At 38.3% G+C, this 14,532-nt stretch overlaps 1 protein-coding gene across 2 annotated transcripts; it reads right to left on the reverse strand.

The window, feature by feature from the left end:
* Positions 1-3,329: 3,329 nt before the first annotated feature.
* Positions 3,330-14,461, reverse strand: tdp1 (tyrosyl-DNA phosphodiesterase 1). Of its 2 annotated transcripts, none has more exons than XM_074665878.1 (16): positions 14,315-14,461; positions 12,921-13,532; positions 11,888-11,931; positions 10,122-10,177; positions 9,819-9,915; positions 9,661-9,695; positions 8,972-9,064; positions 8,577-8,747; positions 8,384-8,462; positions 5,761-5,937; positions 5,563-5,611; positions 5,285-5,351; positions 4,720-4,827; positions 4,080-4,182; positions 3,847-3,955; positions 3,330-3,559 (listed from the first exon to the last, which is right to left on the reverse strand). In XM_074665878.1, the coding sequence occupies exons 2-16, from the start codon at positions 13,528-13,530 to the stop codon at positions 3,486-3,488; spliced, it is 1,872 nt and encodes a 623-aa protein (XP_074521979.1). In that variant the 5' UTR covers positions 13,531-13,532; positions 14,315-14,461; the 3' UTR covers positions 3,330-3,485. The 2 variants fall into 2 exon arrangements, with proteins under 2 accessions (XP_074521979.1, XP_074521978.1); XM_074665877.1 differs by having other exon boundaries at positions 14,268-14,461.
* Positions 14,462-14,532: the final 71 nt, after the last annotated feature.

The raw sequence follows: 14,532 nt of genomic DNA on the forward strand, positions 1-14,532 counted from the left end.
CATGGGTCATAAAACTTTTTTCCATCATCATATCAAATGAAACGTGAGTTAGAAAAGGTCTTGTTTTAGCTCATCAGCAGAAATCAGACAACCTCGGTGCACATAATGCTGTGTTTGCTAAATTCATCTACCCCACTGATAGAGTTTTTGCCCTGGTTAGACCCACATTTGGGGTCTTGCAACAACAAAAAATTGTGACAAACAGATCACACATTTTTTGTTTTCATGAGTTTATATAAAAGTTACCCTCTAATTTGGTTTATCAGTAATGGATGTAACATCCAATTATTATTTATTATATATTATTATTATAATGGTGGCTTTTTTTGATTGTTTTGGAAGACACTTTGTGATCTTCTATCAGTATTTTGTGATCCCCTCTTTAAGAAACACTAGACTAGAAAATTAGAAAACATACATTTACCCTGAAATGTGGTTTATTTCATTTCAGTCAGAGCTCAGCGTGCTGCATTTATTTATTTTTTTTTACTGATAAGGTTAAGTTAATCTTTTTTTTGGTGTCAAAGATGATTGATAGGCAGCTGTGTTGACAGATTATTAGAACGGAGGTATGATGAGAGAGTGCATGACAAACATCAGCACAAGAGATACTGAGCTTTTCACAAGCATGAATGTCTTCTTCATATCATCACTCTGTTGTTTAGCTGTGGATTTTACCCACCAGAGAGACATATGTCATCATACACTGTCATTTAGCAGCACCCTGCCAGGCAGCGTTTTGGCATCATATCTCTTCAGCTCTTAACCCTCTCAAGGCAGGCGTTACAGATTTGCAACAGCTAATTGCTAGTTACCTAATTACTCTAAATCCACATTTTATGAGAATTACCACTACAGAACTTAGTTGTGCATTAGCAACAAAAAATTTCCCACTACCCCACCAATTGGTAGAGCTGTGTCACTTTTAACATGGCTGCCTCCTTGGTTTCACCGAAACAGATTTTCAAGGCATCAATTTCATGTAAGTTTCACTACCAACCTCCATTAATTTGAAACCAAAACAGCATTAGATGAATCCTGAATATGAACGGATACAGTACACGCCAATTAGTAGATTTTATCTCCTCTGGGGTAGCTTTATTACAATGTTGCAACATCCCAGAATGCATAGCATGTGAAGGTCTCGCTCAAAAAAAGTCAGGATATTTTTTCCCAAATATCTGATTTTTTTTCTCTTATTAAAACTTTATTTGAGCCTGAAAAGGGTTAATGACAGGAGACAGAGTCTGTTTTAATGTACACCCCTGTTTTATCACTATCATGTTCACACAAATGAAAGCATTTGCTAAGCCTTTAGAATTTTTGGGTGACACTAGGAGTGGTCTGAGTGCATGTTGTTTAAATACTTCAGAGATGTTGGGTGAGGCCAAGCTGATATTTTAATGTTCCAAGACCTTTTAGTTACTTACCACTAACCAGAAATATCCAACTATGGCCTTTATGACATATTATTTAAGGACTCATCTCCCAGAAATTCTGCTATTACTTGTTTTACAGTTATCCAAAAATTATGTTCACAAGTTTTTTTTATTTTTTTTTGCCAAAATCATGTGGTCTAAACAGCTCAGAAGGCTTGGAAAATAAAAACCATTATTGTGCTGTTGAGGAGTAACTTTCTTGTATAACATTTATAGTTGTTAAACAAATAGCAGACAAAGATTCATTCACTGTTCAATGGAGGAAATGGAGACTAATTTAAAATGTCAACAGACATGGAAATCAAGGTATAGAGCAATGCATGGGCCATGGATGAGAGTAAAAATAGAGAAGGAAGAATTATTTTCATTACTTTAAGAGAAAAAAAAAGTGAAACTGAAATAAAATTTTGTTAATACAGTTGAAATGCTGAGACGATAAAAATATTGGAGAAAGTCCCTAAACCTTCTAACAGTATATCAAACTGCAAAAATGACCAAGAATCAGCTCTGGGACCAAATCATAGCTCTTCATAAAACTCTGAAAATGAGCTCAAGGAGGGGAATTCTGCTTCTCCATATTTTAAACATAGCCAAAAAAGTAACAATACCAGATGTTCCAAACCACTACACATTCATATGTCGTATAAATCCCTTAATCTGGCTGTAAATTGATCAAAAAAGGTCCATTTAAAAACTATTATGAGATCTTCATGTGACTTGCTGAAATGATGAGGTAATCACATGAGGATCTCCTAACTTGTTCATGATACATTGAAGGTAAGTCATTTTACCGCACTTGTATTTGTAAAAAAAAAAAAAAAATCCTAACACAATCCCCTTAAAATGACTTGGATGTGGTTTACAAAAAATACATTTTCATTGTACGCCCCCCGACACCTCCTCCTCCAAATATGCATAGATGTGTGCAGCTGTTTTGAGTTTTGTTTGGTTTTTACAAAAGACATAGAGACAAACCCAAAAGCTCTTCAGAATGTCTTGTTGGGAAATAGACAAAAGTGAGTTGATGTGAGATATGCACTGATTGGAAGACAAAGAAAGGAGTAGCTGTTGTTGTGTGCAGAACAACTTATAGTTACAGTTGCTTTTGATTATTCAAAAGAGATAAATAGAGGATCATACTTACTCAGCGCTTCATTAACAGGAGGGGGAAGCATGAGAGTTTTGACATAGAATGTGACCACTTGATAACTCCAAATATTCATTTTAGGATATTTACACAAATCAATGAAGTGAAGCTCCTCTCATTTAGGATTTTGGTTCAGAACAAGCCGAGGAAACTAGGAAAAGCCAGGACAACGGTAATGTAATGTCAATACCTGTGATGACAATTATCTATCAACTCTTTGTTTTTCCTCAGATGTGAAACCGAGCAAACCCAAGCATGGTTGGCCAGTACTCCTTGTGGTCATTACACAGACTTGTTTGTTTGCTTTCTATGGGAGTGAACAGTGATTGATTAACACATGGGAGAGACACAATTATCAACCTGGCAGATTAGAAACCTGTAGAGGCCACAGAGCTCTTTGACAGGGAGATGCTGTAACTGCAACAGAAAACAGGAAGTGTCTGCATGTCCTGAGCTGTTTTCATAAAGAGGCATTCACAGGTGGATGTAAATTAGTTTTCTTCAGGAGGGAACCAAGAGCAGGAGGATGTTCAGGGACAAACGCTGACTTCTGACTCAGCAGATTTACAATTATGATTAAATCTGTGATGCAAGCATTTCTGAAAAAAAATTGTCTTTTTTTCTATTGTTGAACAAGTCTTATCAAGGTTGAACTAAAACTAATTAAATGTCCTTTCTATTTTTTATGGTGCAGCAAATTTAACAAGAAAAATGCACAACAAATGTTTAACAGATTTAGCAGCTTATTTATTAGTTAGTAACAAAAGTTAACAGTATGGTATAAAATATAAAAATATATACTACTGACACTAACATCTAGACACAACACCAAAAACTAAAAACAAAATAAGGTTGAACGTAGTCTTATGTCAGGTGTGTGTGTGTGTGTGTGTGTGTGTTCAGGAGGGAACCCAGATGTTGCCGTGTGTGTCAGGAGCCTGGCTGTATGGTATGTTCCAGATCCATGGCTGATCTGAGCATAAAGAACAAGCAGTCAGTAAAAATAAACGATCAACGCTGACTTAACATAAATACACGAGGGGCTACATGAAACAAATGTTCACATTAATGTCTAATATGCTGTCGTCTTAAAATGAAAACACACTTCAGCTGTGATTAATATGTTTCAGAGACCCCAACCTTGTTGTCAGCAGAACCTATGAGAGTTTTTTAACCAGCTTTCCACTTTAAAAAGATTTATTTAATGCAAGTTTCAAACACCAAGAAAGAGACTTTATAAACACACACACAGTGCTGTACCTTTAGGGGAGTAGCCTGTAGGGGGCAGGTCAAAGGGCACAGGAAAACCAGAAGAGGAGGAGGGGGAGACTGGGAATGGATTTCTTTGAACAGTAAAAGTCTTCATGTTCTGTAAGGAGACAAGCGTTACTCCAAACCACCTCTGTAAATACACAATTTGCTGTTCATAAACACACGTCAAACTTTGTTTCTACACCTTTTGAACAATAAAAAACATCAAGAGAAGCTCTTACAAAGGCAGAGGGCACATAGAGGACTCCCAGCTCGTATGACCGAACCATTAGCTGAGTGTTGTTCTTTTCCAGTGCCCCCCAGGCTGCTTTGGACAGGTTGGCGCTGAAACACAGACATTTTTATATTTCAATTCAGCTGTGTGCGTTTAAGTTTTGACAATTTAAGATCCGAAACGATTATATCAGATTTTCAGGTTTAGTTTTCAGTCTGTCGGGACAGTCAGTCTGTTGATCAGGTGTGGTGTAGCTCTTTATTACTCTTCTGTTTATAACAAAGAACAAAAAATGAACTGCAGTCTGGAGCCTCTGTTCACAGTAACACACTGACCGTGCAGCACCAAAATAAGGGCTGCCATGTTTAACACTTAATGGTGCCACAATTAAGATCTGACATTTTGGGATTTTTGTGTGCTTATACACAGGTTGGTGTATATATTTCTTCCAATTCTATTTTTTATGTTTTGAGTGCTCATGTATCTTTTTTATATTGTTCTACTGACTCTGACAATTACTGTAGTAACTTCACAATTTTCCAGTTTGGGGTCAATAGTAATTCTATTCTATTCTATTCTATTCTATTCTATTCTATTCTATTCTATTCTATTCTACTGTATTCTACACTCTTGGCTAATACACGCACCTAGTAACGAGGAACCAGGCGAGCTTGGTGAAATCTGGTGACACCCTCATGTAGGTCTTGATGTGTGGCATGGCATGACTTCTTCCTGTTGTATCCGCCTTCCAACGGCTGCATAAACACAACACACAAATAAAACATAGCATTAAACTTAGGCACATATAACTAACCTCCCTAATTACAGAACAATCCAATGCTTGGTGAATTCTGCTTCACAATGAGAGGAAAAGCCGACATCATAGGATCAAAAAGCGATGTCACTATGAACGTTGAAAACCGCCACAAGCCAGTTATCCCTGTGGTACCTTTTCTGACACCTCCTGCTTAAAACCCAAAAAGCCAGAGGGATTGTGAGGCTCAGCTTTCATGGTCCGTATTCATACTGAAAATCAAGATTAAGTGATCTTTTGTCCTTCTGCTCCACAGCCAGATCTCACATGCAAATGCACATATGTTGGTTTACGGTGTGAACAGATACAGAAGTTTTTAGAGACTGATCAGTAAATCTCTGTCACAGAGCTGTAGTTATACTATCTGTGTAACTTTTGGTAAACAAACATGAACTTACTGGAAGTAAGAATGGAGCCAGAGTTGTTTTTGAGCCGTCTGGATGCTGTAAGGTAGGGAACCCCCCGCTGCAACATACACAGCAGTCATTAAATAATCAAAAAAAGGAATCAACTACACACTCACACTGGGAGAGATTATGGATTATGAATACTGCAAGAGTCAAAATAAAGCTCATATTGCTGGAGACATTTCTTTTTTTACTTTTATTTAGTCCAGGTTGTTTTTAATTCAACAAAACATGGCTTTTAAAACATGTAATTCTCCGATCATACTCACCTGGATAGCCCTCTAAACTCGTCCTTACATCGTCAACTGATGGATACAACTACAAAACATTCAAACATAAGTGACCTGTTTCAGATATTACAGGATCATAAGAATATCAGTGGAAAATTATATTTGTATCTTATTGTTTGTATCTCCTCCACAGAATCTGAAGTGCAGAGGTAGAGAGTGTGTGTTGAAGGGCTGTACCAGGTGCATGGGGGGGTCTGGACGAAGAGACGATTTCCCCAGTGTAGTCATGGTGCGCTGAAACTCCCCTGTCAACCATTTGGTCTTATCCAGCCCCATGGAGCCGATACTGGAGAACTGACCAATCACAGGCCACCTCTCCTCGTCTGGGACAGGATCTGTGTGGTCATACAACAGCTGACAGAGAGAAGAAGCAGAAGAGAGAAGGGTTTTAAGTGATAATAATTATATTTTTCATGATGTAGCTATAAATATGATTTAACCTTATAACCAGACAGGTAACAGAGACTTAATTCTGAATGACAGACAGGTAACTCTAATACATTTCTTTTATTATAAACTCAACACTTGAAAATTGTGGGTTCTATAGTATTTTTCCAGCTCATGTCATTAATTCATTTTTGGTTAAAGGAGCAAGGTCATGTAATACCGTTAGGTTCCAGTAGGGGGTGTTAGTGGCTTGCTGCACTTCAATGAAGAAAATCAATGGCACAATTTTGACCTAGGTGTGATCTGATGGATGCCAAGCAATGATTTTGCATTTTTCATGTGAAATTGCAGCACAAATGTGTATTATAATGCAGAGTGACTGGTATTTTTTTGTTAAACATGCAGGTCTTTTGATTTTTTTCAGTTTCTGAGACAAATTGGCTTTGATGTACATGTTGAAAGAACACAAGATGCTTTGTTCTTTTGTCAAAGATAAAGCAACTGAGGAAAGAGAAAAAAAATCTCTGGCACTGTTTATAAACATGTTTATTCAGGTGCAGCCAGGGCTTAGGTTACGGGTTAGGTTGTAAAGAGGCCTGGCAGCTCCCAGATCATTTTTCTCTACTAAAATGGCAAGAAAGTTGTATTCACTGCATCAAGCACTACAAAAGTGCTGTCCCTAGATAGTGGAGATGAACTTGAAGAACTCGAGATCTTCTCCTGGAGATGAGGCAACAAATCTGATGCTTCTCTCCTTTATATACAAACAGCTTTGTGTGATCTGATAGGGGTTGAAGGTCAAAATTCTGAATTTGGTTTAAAATTTTAGGTTATTGTTTGGCCATGGGACCACATGTGGTCTAGGTATTGGCCTTTCATTCAAGTTAGTTTTCTATTCATCAATAATAAAGAGCAGGCAGATGAGGAGGTTAGTCACGGCCAGGTACTTGATGATTTTGTATCCTGGTGCGATACATTTTTCTTACAAATTAATGTTCCTAAAACAAAGGAAGTGTGTATTGATTTTAGATGTACGTCCCAGGTTCCTCATTGTAGTATCGCCCAAAATCAGCGAGTTGAACTGGTGAGCAGCTACAAATATCTCGGCACTATAATAGATAACTTGCTCAAGTTCGATGTGAACTGTGATATGCTCTGTAAAAAAGGTCAACAACGCCTCTTTCGTCTGAGGAAGCTCACCAAATTCCAGGATTGAGCATTGCTTCCAAAGTAGCTGGGGTGAATTTCAGCAGCCTGGAGGAAATTTACAACACTCAGGTGCTTAAGAAAGGAAAGTCCATTCGTAGAGATGAAACTCACCCTCTGAACCAGGAGTATAAGCTTCTTCCATCCGGCCTCCCCTTTACTGTTCCTCCAGCTACTAAAAATAGATATAAGTTTTCCTTTGTGCTTCTCTCCATCCGCGCTTTAAACATGGAGGAGAAGGGGAGGTAATTGTGTTTGTACTGTAAACCGTGCACCTTGTTATGCAGCTACTGTATATTTGCTGACCAGTAGTCTGTCATTTCCCATCCTTCTTCTTGATTAGGAGCACAGCTTGGTTTTATTAGTCCACCTTGTTAATCTACTTTCCTGTAATTGAACTAACCATGCACCAATTTCTATACTGCTCATATTATCATGCATGTTTTCTATGTTTTTATGTCCAAATGTGAATTTGCTGCAAACCAAATTGCCCTTCAAGGGACAAAATAATAAAATGAATGAATGAATTTGAAGAGGGAGGTGCTAGAGGTTTGACACAGCACCTTCACATCTCTCGTTCACTTAAGCTGGGTCTTTGTCCTTTTTGGTTATCCTCTTTTATTTTCTAATTTTAGCAATTAGGAGTTTACTTTTCTTCAAAGGTCCTATACCTTGAATAAAGAAGTGTTACCTTGCCTATACATAGATACTGAAGTCATCTTCAGACTCGCAACTCTGAGAATTTAAAAGCAAAAAAGTCTCTGCACTGATTTTGGAGCCAACTAACAGAAGAAACAGAGATTTAAAGATGTGCTTAAAGTTTGCTCCTGTGATGTGATGACAGGGGTGATTTACAGGCATGTATGTAAAAACGCTCCTCAAATATTTCCTCTTTGTTTCTGACACTCAAGTTCCAACAATGCTTATGAATGCAAACATTACAGATGTTGGTGCTTTTGTTTGAAGCAAGTGAGTTTTCAATTTGACTATTTCCTTTCAATGCAACACTATAAGACCATGAAACAGGTCTGAAATATATGGATTTTGTCTGTTTCTCAAAGCTAAATGAGTAGCAAAACCACCACTGTTAGGGACAAGAGATTAAATATTTTATACATCTATAAAAATAACCCTGCCTGTCGTGTCTTGGCATTAAAAGTAGACACTGCATACAAAAGCTTTGACTTGGGAGAAAGCAAACTTTTACCTTCCTCAGCCTCAGGTGGCCCCAGCGCTCCATGTCTGAACCAACATATCTCCCCGGTGTTGAGCCGACCAAATAGACTCTGATGACAAAAGACATGACTTTAAGGGTTATGTCTAATTTAAGTTTGAATAAATTAGACTTTAGCACTTTTTGTGTGTGAGCATGTGTGCGTGTGCGTGTGTCTCATGTTTACCTGGTCTCTGACAGGTCGTGCTCTTTGATGCGTTCGATCCACTCCTCCAGCTCTGGTGCTTTGTATGAAGCCAGGTATTCCAGCAGGTCCCTCTTAAAGAAGGTGGGGGACTCACCTGCAGTTTCGCTGCTGCCTTTTGGTAACCGTGGGAACAGTGGGCTCATCCACATCCTGGTTTGGGAACAAAAAATATCTACTGACATAAACAGACACAAACTTCTGTCCGTCTCAGCTTAGACTCTTTTTTTAAATGTAATGGTGGCACACCATTTACAACATACATGACTCTGTAGTGGAAATCACTGCATGGGATCAACATGTTTTATCCTATATTTTACACAACATCCCAAATCATATGAGACTGGGGTTGTGCGTTACACAGCAGACAGACTCACCCCTGTGATTTCTGGTACCAGTCAGCTCTGATGAGGTTAGAAGTCAGAATGATGACCCTAAAGCCTTCCTCATACCACAGCAACATCATCTTCCTGCAAGTTAGCACAGATCAGCTCTATAAACTGCTTTGATCAACCGCAAATATAAAAAAAGTGCTGTAATATCTTCATCCAGATACCGAAGTAAGACTTTGTTAATTTAGAAAATAAAGAGAATTAAAAAAATAATTACGGTAGTTGTAAGTGAATCACAACTGGACATATTTGGAAATATTTATGTTTCTTAATTTAATTTTCAACATCAATGACTTTTCTAATCATTGTAGTTTACTGAAATGTACTGAAAGGTATAAAAACTGAAATGTAGGCACACAGGTTGAATTTGACCTTATTATCATTATTACAATGCTGAATCTTCATACAACCAAGCAATATATGATGTCTCCTTGTACCATATCCAGCCCACCCCGCCTGGTATAGGTTAAAGTGTCTTAAAATTAGAGAGATTAAATTAGAAGTCATCTTCTTGGACCTGGAATCTACATTTTTTCAAACTGATATATTTAATAGTGACAGTGTGTTGTTCTGGACTACAGAGTTGGACAGTGCAGCTTGGCATGGGGGGTAAAATAACATCAAGAACTGAAAAATAAACAATAAATGATATTAACGAGGGAAGAGATGCTTACGTGTGGTGAGTCCCAAAAGTAATTTCCAGCTTAGCCTGTATGGATAACAACATATAGAAAGCTCATTTGAGAGGACATCCTGAGTGTTCATACCATCAGTAGAGTTACACTATAACTGTAATTTAAACAAAGAGTTATCTTTGTTGGTGAGAGTGTACCTGGCAGAATCGAACATGTGGGAAAGGCTTGGCCTGCTGAAGCAGCCGGGCCTTGGCCTCCCTCTTATCACCGTGCACAATCAAAACCGGACGATCCCTGTAACCAAAACCACCAAACAAATAAGGAGACTGAGCATGAGTCAGTGGACTGAAACAGACATTGTTAATTCTAAAGGAAAGGAAACAGTGAGTTAAGGTACAGTGTTTAGTGAACAGGTGGTCATGCAAGTTAGAGCCCTGATAGTGTGATGAGGACAATGACATATTAGGATGTCTTAGGAGAAAATAGGAGGCAGAACTTACCTAAACTCAGGTGGGTACTGCTGTACCATCCAGGGAATATCAAAGCAGTAATTAAACTAAAGAGAGAGAGAGTAAACTGATATATGTTAGTTGTTCCTGAATTTATATGTCTTCAATACAGCATGCTATGGTTTAAAAGAAAGCTCTTAAAGGGGGTGGTGTATTTCAAGAGGGGGTTTTAAGTGTATTAGCCACCGGACATACTGATCAGTTCTGCCTCTTTGTTAAAAAAACATCTACACAGCCAACATGACAGCAAGGCCCCTGTCCACTGTAGTTGGTACAGCTCTGATGCCTTATTTAGTTAACTTTAGATTTATGCACATTAATGAACATTTCAGTAGTACACAGCAATGTAAATATACTGGAATAAGCACTCTGGCTAAGGGATATGGTTGGGTACTGAATTAGGTACTTTTATAGGTACCAATTGAAGTCTGTCTATACTATGAAGTACTACTTCACGAAAAAGCAAACAGCACCTTGTTTGGATACATAAAAACCCACCCTTGCGACTGTGAGGAAGTGCAAGAGTAGGTGATTTTCCATGCTGAACATTGAAAACTTTGAGATTTTATCATTAAAAATATATATTTATTACCATATAAACACACAAGAGTACCAAAATTTGGTACCATTGAGTACCAATACCGATTGCCAGGTATCAGGCATTGGTACCATATCGGTTCAAATGTTAAATGTACCCTTCACTAGGAAATCACAAATATAGACTTTGGTTGCAAAATAAAAATTAGATCCACAAATAATGAGAAGTGAGCCCAAAGCACCCAGGAATGGGCATCAAAGGAGGAACTGGTTATGATTCATTTGTGCATGACTTGTTTGTTTTTAACCAACATTAATGGTTAAGTAGTTCTCTTGTTCCAGGAATATGTATATCTTACAGGCAAGTTTTACATCTGATATATCACAGTGTCATCTGATTTGTGCTATACCATTTATCAACTTTTTTTTTCTGGATATATTTGTTCCTGGTGGGGGGGAGCTAGCCAATTTAAGACCTCAAAAACAAGAAAAATATCGAGAATTTAGATACAGGTACCTCTAAAATCTAATAAACAATCACCCAATCTATCTAATACTCTCAAGAAAATCTGATCTATTTACTTGACTTTGGCTCCAGGACACAGATAACACGATTTTAAGCAGCAAATGCTGAACATTACCAAGCTAACTCAGTGGATATAGATAAAGCAAACATGGCATGTGGACAATAGATTCTGGCAATATATAAAACCAAGGTACCTCCAGACAACAAAGTAAAGTGCTAATACCTTTCCAAACTGAGCACATTCTTATAACATTAGTGTTGAGCTCTCCAAAATTAGATTTATTTTAAGGTAGAGTTAACACAGTCAGCAGCATTTGTGTCTGTTTCTCATCAAAGGGCCCAGGGTGACCAGAACCCCCTTTGGATGATACACTGACTGTTGAAGTGCCTCGTACAAACATACATCAAAAAGACCCAAATCAGTCTAGTTTCAGTAATAAACATCACACCAGCAGTCTATGAATCATTTGTTGCAGCGTTTATGGCAAAAAGAAAGATTTGAAGGTGTGTCAATGTGGGGTAGTTTTGAGGAAAATGTCAAGGCACTTGTTTTGTTCCCTGGCTGGCCCTGGTCCACGCCATAGTTCCTCAATAAATCAAAGTCTGCATTAAAGTGTTAAGGCCAACTGATGGACCAACACTGCCATCACAAGGGCCATGCTGCTAATGGGACAGAAAAAAGATCATTACTGACCTGAACAGACTCTTTCAGGGTCCCAAATAATGGAGAGAGAATGTCTAGATGAAAGAAAACAGTTAAAGGTGAATGTACAATTCTGCAATATTCTATGAAAAATCAATTTGAGGTGGGAACTAAACTGTACTGATTTCAAAGAGGGGAAGCTGTAGGTAGAAGAGCTTCCAGTGGGGTATTAGGGAAAGAAACAAGACTTTATTAACTTTGTATATGTACATTCAATCCTAAGAATGATGTGCTCTGAAGTAGTTTAACATCAATATTAATGTGTCTGAGGGGTAAAGGTAAAGTGTGTAGAAGTCAGATTATAGAAACACTCCCTTCCTTAGCCCTCTGCCAGAGGCAATGATGGCCTTAGCCTTAGAGGACAAGAGGCTCCTGTGATGCATGATGTATATGATCCTCTATTTTCCAGATTTACCATCAATAAGGTCTAATTGTGCAAAGACAAGGTCTAAGGTCTAATTGTGCAAAGACATAAAAACTAATTAAACATAGTTGTTTATAGTTGACTAAATTTGTCTGAGCTACTGTAGAAACCTGGCAATGCAGCCTCCATTGAGGGGCCCCTCTGCTACAAAAGGTTCAATCTACACAAAAAAATGAACGATTTTTTTTATTTTCGGTTGATTTAGCACTTGATTATACACACTAAGGAAAATTATAACCCATTTCCAACATGATAAATGCTGCCAAACACGTCTCACTACTATATTAAACCTTTAAGTCACTGTGGACACACAGCCACACTTGATCGTCGTTAAAATTATTCATAAAACTAATCTCAGTTTTTACACAAATTAAAGTTCAATACCTTCAAAGGACCCACAGTGTTTCTCTTTGGCTCTTACACATTGTGTTGTTGTATTACATAGAAGATCTAAAGGAAATTAAGGCAGATATTCAAGGTTCTGTTTTGACTGCCCCATTCTGATCTGGGATGGCAAACTTTTTGATAAATTCATAGTTTTATCAGGTCAAATGTAGAAAACTGTCTGCACCACCTGTTAGTGAATTAAACCCTCCTCACCTCTGATGTGCAGAGCTCCAGTGTTGTACTTCCGGTCCAGGCCTGTCACTTTGTTGAGGTAAAACCTGAAGGGGTCATTAGAACAAGGAATACTGGACTCAAAGAAATCCTCAGGCTCATCAATGTAGTAAACTCTTCCATGAGGACTCGGAGGGCGCTCGTTTGTCACCTTTGCTTTCTTTGTTTTTGGGCTCGGGGGTGCTTTTTTTGGCGGGTTAGCAAGACTCTTCCCCTTCACATCTTCATCATCGTCACTATCTGAAAGGGCCCAGCCTGAGCTTTCAGACACTTCCATCTTCCTCTTCCCAGCTAATGATGGAGTGTTTTCATATTTAACAGGGTTTAACTGGCTCATTGCTGCTGACCGTCTAGCTTCAGAGCCAATAGCAAGCGAGGTTACTGGGGTGTTGTCCTGCTCTGGTTTGAATTCGACAGAGGGTTCTTCTGGTTCCTGTTTGGGACCAGGAGGAGAGGCAGACCGAATGGAGCTCTCACTAGGTACAGCAGGTGGGTTGGGCTGGGATGCTGAAGTCCCAGAGGGAGGAAGCTCGCCATCATCATCATCGCTGCTGGAGACAGTCCACTTGCCGTGTTGACTGTCTTGAGACATGCCTGATCACAGATACAGGGGGGAAAAATACCAGTCAATCTGAATGTAAACTGTACTGACAGAAATTTAAGGGCATGACAAACTTCCAAGGTACTGACTCAGCCGTTCACACTATAGGACCTTCCATGAAAGGCTCCCAAAAGTAAAAGTTTTTATTCTTAGAAATTGCATTTTCTCTCTTTTTTTATGTATTTCAATTTTTATCCTAAAAAATAGTTATGTCAAATGAAACCATGGAAATGAAATATTTTTATTCAGTTTTACACTTTCTTTTCAATGCTACCTTATTTTTTTGTGAGCATATTTTTTTACATATTCATAAACAACATATTGAATGGAAACACTTTCTCTACAGACAATGAGAGATAAGATAAGACCTGGACTCCAACCTTTGAAGTCTATTATTATAGCTTGTAATGGTTCTGGTTCATTTTACATTGTTTCTAATAAGGAACATCGTGGACGTGAATTGTTGAAGGGGTTTTGGTTCAAGTGAGACAAGAAACAGAGTAAACAAGTTCATTCACAAGGAAACTTTACAGGCTAAATATCCACAAACGTGCAACATGCATGCGCAACAACAGCGGGCATGTTTAGATTAAATGGTAGAAAATTATAAAAAATGTGTTTAACAGCCGTTTAAAAATGTGTGTATTGAATATTTGAGTATAGCACACGGAAATCGGTCAACCGGACCATGCAGTTTTATGACATGGAAGCAATACAGAAACTCTTACTCGTTAAGACAACAATGTTGCAATTGTTGTCGTGATGTTTTGTTTACCGAGTCAGAAAAATGGGCAGCCGCTCAGGATACAGATGTTGTAAACGCTGACTCGTGTGCTGCACAAAGTTGATTTCACACACCTCCAACGAAAAGATGCACAGTGCATGCGGTGCAGGAGGAAAACGGGTCCGGGTGGAAACTACTTTTCCGAATTGTTTTTCTTTTACTTCCACCAGTTCATGCCGCTGTACACTTGGTGGCAGTAATACTAGACT

This window comes from Halichoeres trimaculatus, unplaced genomic scaffold (assembly GCF_033239565.1).
Source record: "Halichoeres trimaculatus isolate MK-OKI-2021-1 unplaced genomic scaffold, fHalTri1.1 fHalTri1_scaffold_3, whole genome shotgun sequence".
In the NCBI taxonomy this organism is placed as follows: domain Eukaryota; kingdom Metazoa; phylum Chordata; class Actinopteri; order Labriformes; family Labridae; genus Halichoeres; species Halichoeres trimaculatus.